This window comes from Colobus angolensis, unplaced genomic scaffold (genome assembly GCF_000951035.1).
Source record: "Colobus angolensis palliatus isolate OR3802 unplaced genomic scaffold, Cang.pa_1.0 Scaffold137, whole genome shotgun sequence".
In the NCBI taxonomy this organism is placed as follows: Eukaryota; Metazoa; Chordata; class Mammalia; order Primates; family Cercopithecidae; genus Colobus; species Colobus angolensis.
The window spans coordinates 5,969,114-5,975,464 of NW_012114455.1; the positions used below are offsets into that span (position 1 = coordinate 5,969,114).

Sequence of the window (6,351 nt, forward strand, 5' to 3'; positions counted from 1 at the left end):
GGTGGGAAGTTGGAAACATACTCAGCCTGTGCAGAAAGGAGTTATCACAGCAGGCCTGACACTGCTGTTCATAGAAACACCTGTCTGCAAGGTTGGCCCTTGGCTGGCGTCTGGGAACTTGGCTCTCAGAGCATCCCTAGTTAACAGTTAACTGATAAGGTGGTTCCCCATGGCTAGACCGTCTGTGCAGACAACACAATTTATGCCAAACACCTACTTTCCATCTGAGAGTCTAGAATTTTGCTAGGCAGAGAGTGTCAATGTGACCAGCCCCCAGTTAAGACCTTTGGGCACTAAGTCTCCACTGGGCTTCCCCGCACAGAAATGTCACACGTGTGTTGCTGCATTTTGTGGAGGGACAGTGGGCTCTGTGGGACCCTGGTGGGACGGAAAGAGCATAAGGAAGCCTCACATGGGTTCCTCTAGACCCTGCCTGCGCCTTGACCCCTTATGATCCAGCCCTGTGTCCCCACCACAGCAAAAGGATAAAGCCTCACCATGAGCCCAGCTATGTGCTGAGTCCCAGGAGCCCTTCCAGAGAACCTCCAAACATGAGGTGGGCATGGGGGTCCCTGACACACAGCCTCCGGATTTAAATTTGGGAGTAATCAGCAGATAGGAAAAAATGGAAACCATGGGGCTGGATGGGATCAGCCAGGAAGAGTGAACAGAACCCAGAGGAACTCAACAACTTAGGTAGGGATAACCAGAGGGAGAGGGCATGCAGAGGAGGCTGGCATGCAGGCACAGGATTGAGGCAGGTCTGTTGGACTTTGAGGGTTTCTTTGAGGGCGTGACCTTTAATCTGTGACCTGAAGAATAAGTAGGAGTGTGTTAAAGTGGGGAGAGAAGAAAGAGGAAAAGGAACATTTCCGGAAGAGGAAAGAGTATATGTGATGTTTGGAGAGAGAAGCTGTGTGCTTTGGAAGCGCAGCAGGAACTCAGGGAGCGAGGGAAGAGCGGAGAGACATGGCTGTGAAATGCGGGAGTGAGAAGATGCAGCACCTGCGAACACTGATGGGGAGCTGTCAGCAGAGAGGGAGGGGCTGAGTCTTTGGGAGGGAGGGATTATGGAGGGGCTGAGTGCCTTGAGAGGGTGGAGGGCTGCAGTATTGAGAAGGGATTAGTTTTGACAGTGGGAAAATACCTCATCATGTAACAGAAACAGAAGGAGAAAGGATAGATTTTTAAAAGGATGCATATACAGATGGTTCTCAATTTATGATGGTTCAGTTTACAATCAATTGTTTGATTGTTTGATGGGTTTATCCCAATGTAACCTGATTGTAAGTGGAGGAGCGTCTGGGCTTAGGACGATTCAACTTACATATTTTTGACTTTACAATGGATTTATTGGGATATTAAATGCATTTTAGTCTTATGATATTTTCGACGTACAATGGGTTTATCGGGGATGTAATTCTGCACAAATTAAAGCGCATCTGTAGCTACAAGCAAGACTTCAGGATTGGTGATAAGAAATGAGCAGGGTTTTTTAAATGATGATTTCATTTTCTTGTGGGTTTTTTTTTTTCCTCACCCTGTCCTGCTTCCTGAGATCTGGCACATTTGTAGGCTAGGCTTTTGGTAATGTAACTCCAGATGGAGAAGAGGGAGACATTTTTTCACATCCTTACACACCAGAGACAGGCTAGCAGGAGGCCACAGTTAGCACTGTGCAAAGCCTACTCTCTTAGGTATACTGTCCTTGGTCCTGTCCCTGTGAGGGCTTTCCCCTCTTCCCCTCACCCACCTTTGCGATCTGAAGAGCCATCTCCATCTAACAGTGGAGCTAGAAAGAACTGAGGGAATGACAGACCATGTCAGGGCCATGCGCAGGACTCTGAGCAGTGGTGGAAACTGAGGGGCCAACAAGGAGGATGAGGTAGAGAAGCCGGGCCACGAGGGAGCCTGGGCACGTATTTATTTATTTATTTACTTTTGAGAAGGGGTCTGGCTCTGTCGCCCAGGTTGAAGTGCAGTGGTGGGATCACGGCTCACTGCAGCCTCGGCCTCCCCAGGCTCAGGTGATCCTCCCACCTCAGCCTCCTGGGTAGCTGGAACAGCCCTGGCTAAGTTTTTTATATTTTTTGTAGAAACGAGGTCTCACCATGTTGTCCAGGCTGGTCTCAAACTCTTGGCCTTAAGTGATTTGCCTGCCTCAGCCTCCCCAAATGCTGAGATTCCAGGCATGAGTCACTGCACCTGGCATTTTTTTGTTTTTAGACCTAGGTGTTTAAACCTGATGATGTACTGTGCCCTTCAGAGAGCTGGAGGATTAATTTAATCAGGGGGAGGAGTTATCTTCTGAGTCTTCACTCTCCTATGGATTTGGCAGAGATTGGAACATGCCTGTTGAATCCAAAATAAGGGAGAGTTATAATGTTCCTCTAGATTCGTGTCTATACGTGGCCTGTTAACGGTGAGCTGGTGTCCCCTCTCCGTTCCATGATAAGAGATACGGTACTGGGCTCCACTTAGCAGTGGAGGTGAATTTGTTGACTCTCAGTGAAGCGTAGCAGGGCGACGACCTGGAGGAGCATGGGAAGCGCAGAATAGTTCCGTGGGCGACCAGTGGTAAAGCTGAGAGGGGAGTCTGCTTGGGTTGCTGGACAGTTTCCATCAAGCGCTGTAACTTTATGGTGGCACCAGTGTGCTCAGGGCTGGGATTCCCCTGGGGTGCGGATCTGCTTGCTAGCAGGATGACATGAGAGGTGCGGAGAGGGGAATGGGTGCCGTGTGAGGCTCTGCCTGCTGAGCAGCACAGAGAGTCAGTGGGGCAAGGGCACTGAGAACACTGGCAAGATTGAGGTGGAGGTGCTGAACGTGGAGTCCAAGCAGCTCAGGGAAAGAGCTGGAGACAGAGGAGCAGGAAAGACGGATGGGGGAAGGACATGTGTGGGGGTGGTCAGGGCATGGGGAAGGATGCACTTACAGGAAAGATCTGGGAAGATGGGAGGTTGTGGTTCGGGATGAGGAGATTTGATGTAGGACTTCAGAGGTGGAGCAGTTCTGAGTAATGAGCAGCTTCAGGATGTGGCCTCAGGGCAACCTCATTGAGCCTTGTCACCAATGGGACCCTCTCTTCCATCCCATGTCCACACGGCCTCTCTCCTTGCAGCCTCTGAGGCACCTCCCCTCCTAGCTACCCTTTTCCTATTTTCTGGTCCGGCAAGAGGAACTCACAGCATCTTTTCTTACTTCCGGAGAAATTCATTCCACATGTGTCTGATTCATTCTCGTTTACAGAAACTTGAAATCTCCAGTGTCCAAAAACGCTTTCAACTATTTTTTTTTCTTCCCTTTCTTAGAAACAGGAAGTTGTGTTTGGCTACGGACAAACTATTTCAGTGCCCCTGGGACTTACAAGATGTTTGGAATGAGGAACGGTGAGGTCTGGGGAAGGCTTCTTTCCTCTCTCCTTTGCTGGGGCGATTCGCATCTGCCAGGGCTGGGCTGGGCAGCTCCGGGGGCTGGAAGGACAGCCGGAACCTTCCTGTCTCTTTCCACTGAGCCCTAGGCCTGAGGGAAAGTATGTTCTAAAGAGACAGGTGGCTTTCTCGCTCCCTGCTTGTCATTATGGTTCAGAATGCACTTGTGCACTGGTGTCATGTGTCTTCCCAATACTTGAGCAGTGGCTGTGACGAGTCCCTTGATCTATTTTGGGGGATGTGGGCTGGCCGGCACTCAGTTTCAAGCAAGGCCTGCTCTTTCCAAAGTGGAAGGTCAGAGAAGCTCCCCACCTGAAGAAGAACGAGCCAGGGAGGTGTGGTACCAGCTGTTTAGGAGCGCACCTATTGGCTACGTCTGGCCAGGTCATTCTGCAGTGTTGACCTGGGGAGCACACAGGGGTTAAGGAGGGGCTGGCGAGGGGCAGGGAAAGTGTGGGAGTCACAGCCCACCCACTCCGTTTGCGGGACACTCCAGCTTTTACTGTTGCTCGTTGTGTTATCCTGTACCGTTGAGAATGTTGTCATACATACGGTCAATACAACCACAGTATTGTTGCATTAGTGATCAACGACATTGAGCCAATGAAGACGTCGGCTTAGATGGGTGACTTCTTTCCCACATTCCACATGCAGCTCTCCCAAGACGGTGAGCTCAGCGGAGGTCCCCAGAAAAACGTGCTATGCGGGAGGAGAGTTTTCCCCATAAGACAGACTGTCCTTCAGCCCCGGCCACCAAAGAGGAGCAACCTGGGCCTGCTGTTCTCCGGGACTGAATGCGGCTGCATCCTTCCCTTCCTCTGCTTCCTGCTCCAGTACTTACTGATGGTGCACACGTGGGGCCTGGGGAAGCTGGGTACCTAACCGACGGTGCAGCTACGGATGGGAAATTCTGGGCAGGGACAAGCCTGTCTTCCCCTGGGGGATTCCCTCCCATATCGCACAGGGCAGAGTGGGAGTGGAGGAGGGCAGAGGACATGTCTCAGGGCCAGGACATGTCTAGGCTTACAGAAGACGTCATCACTGTCCTCATGATGTTCACCCTGTCTCCTGTTTTTTGGGGCCATGTATTCCGAAATGTATCTTCAACTCATCATAGGGGCAAAAAGAAGTGATGAGTCTGTGGCAGCAGAAATCTGGGAATCCAAGGGTCATGCTACATCTAGTCCTCTTTGGTAAATTCTGCCTTCCTGTTCACACTTTTTGAGAAACCATTTTGAATTCCCAAACAGCAAAGGAAATGCTGCAGGTTCCTGGAGGGACCTGGTGATCTGGGGCAGAGCACACGGAGTCAAGATTGCTGCGGGGTTCACGGGCCTCCCCTCCCGGGACCAGGGGCACCTGGGCAGGGGAGTCTGCACCATGCGGGAAAGCCCAGCACATACAGCTGCTCACCCCTGCAGACGCCACAGTGCGGGGCCGACAAGGCCTCCCTCTTGATCTGCCCTGGACCACAAGTGGGAAAGATCAAGACAAAGCAAAAGCCAGTATCCCTTAAGAACTTTCCAGTTGTTCTTGTCATTTGTAGTTTTGTGTTTTTGGGGGTGGGGGAGGGAGGGGTGGTTTGAAACAACTCTGAAGTGCGCTCCAGAGGAAAGCAGGAAGGGTGACATGTTTGGACACCTGAAAAGAGGAAGGGTCCTCATGAAGACGGTCACTTGGTTAAAAAGTTCAAGCACAAAGGATATAGAACCAGGTGGATATAATCAGAGAACAAGATGCAGATCTAGCGAGATGGGTCCTGCCACCCCTGGAATATGTTCCTGGGAGAGGGGCTGGTCTGCTACAGTGGGCTGGGAATGGTAATATTGTATACTTTTGTAAATTCACAAAACCCTCTGGTAAGCAACAGAGGAATAAAGGGCAGAGAATAAACCCCAGACAAAGATTCACTTATCTTAAAAATGAAAGGTTGGAAATTAACTTTATGCTACTGTGCCACCTTTGAAATATTTCTGGAGGATTCAGATTAATCAGCAAATTACCTGCCGAGTCAGGGCCTCCCATTAGAAGGGAGTACCGGTTTCCATTAGGAGCACTAGCCGGAAAATACAGTCTTGCAGCAGAGGACACACAGTCTTCTTTCCTTCTCTGGGTTAACAGAGTGGTCGTGGTTGGCTGGGGCAGATAATGGTGTGGTCTTCCTCTGCGGATCTGTTTTCTGAGTCCCTGGGCTGCAGCTGTTGAATTTCCAGACACAAACAAGTATGCATTCTGAGAGCCTCGCCGAGCCCACACAGCCGGGAGAGCCAAGCTGGATTCCATTCTGCTTTGCACATCAGCAGCTCTGCTGCCAGCTGAACTCCAGGGCAAAAGCTGTGCCTGCTAATGATGCAGGCAGCAGGGATGGCACAGCTGGCCTGGCCTAGGCCATTAAGGGGGACACACTTGGCCTTATTTGGGGGAGAGCGAGAAATGGAAGGCCATGAAGAGATGTGGAAACATACATCAGCCTCCACAAAACTGGTGCACAGCAGGGAGACAATCTGGTTTTGCTAGTCATCAACAACATGCCTGTGTGTGTGCCTGTTTATGCTTAGGTAAGCCCGGCCTCCCACTTGCTGAAAAGAGTAGGCAGACAGGAAGGAGCGACCAGCTCTGTGTCAGCTGTCTTCGTGTAGAGAGCAGCTAAGGGGAACAGTGGGGCTGGAATCCCATGGCCTCACCTAGTGCCGCTACAGCATCCTCTCTGCCCATGGTGCCAGATATCTGAATGGGAGGACAAAGGGGGCACAGGTGGTGAAAAAACCCAAGATGCACATTTGGGTATTTTCCTTCTTTCGCTAGAATGTCATTTCTTGATGTCCGTTTCTTGTCACTCATTTGTGATCAAGGACTGAGTAAGTTCCCTCTGCACCAGACCAGGTGGAAGACCGAGCCGGAGAGATGACGAGCCGTGGAG

General features: G+C 50.9%; 1 protein-coding gene across 1 annotated transcript in view; it reads left to right on the forward strand.

Moving 5' to 3' along the window:
• Positions 1-4,313, forward strand: part of LOC105506544 — a 29,831-nt gene extending 25,518 nt beyond the window's left edge. The window contains exons 7-10 of the mRNA XM_011934734.1: positions 2,395-2,463; positions 3,319-3,389; positions 3,548-3,551; positions 4,086-4,313. Of these exons, the coding sequence (XP_011790124.1) occupies positions 2,395-2,463; positions 3,319-3,389; positions 3,548-3,551; positions 4,086-4,313 (372 nt within the window). The remainder of the gene's footprint in view (positions 1-2,394; positions 2,464-3,318; positions 3,390-3,547; positions 3,552-4,085) is intronic.
• The last annotated feature ends 2,038 nt before the right edge of the window (positions 4,314-6,351 follow it).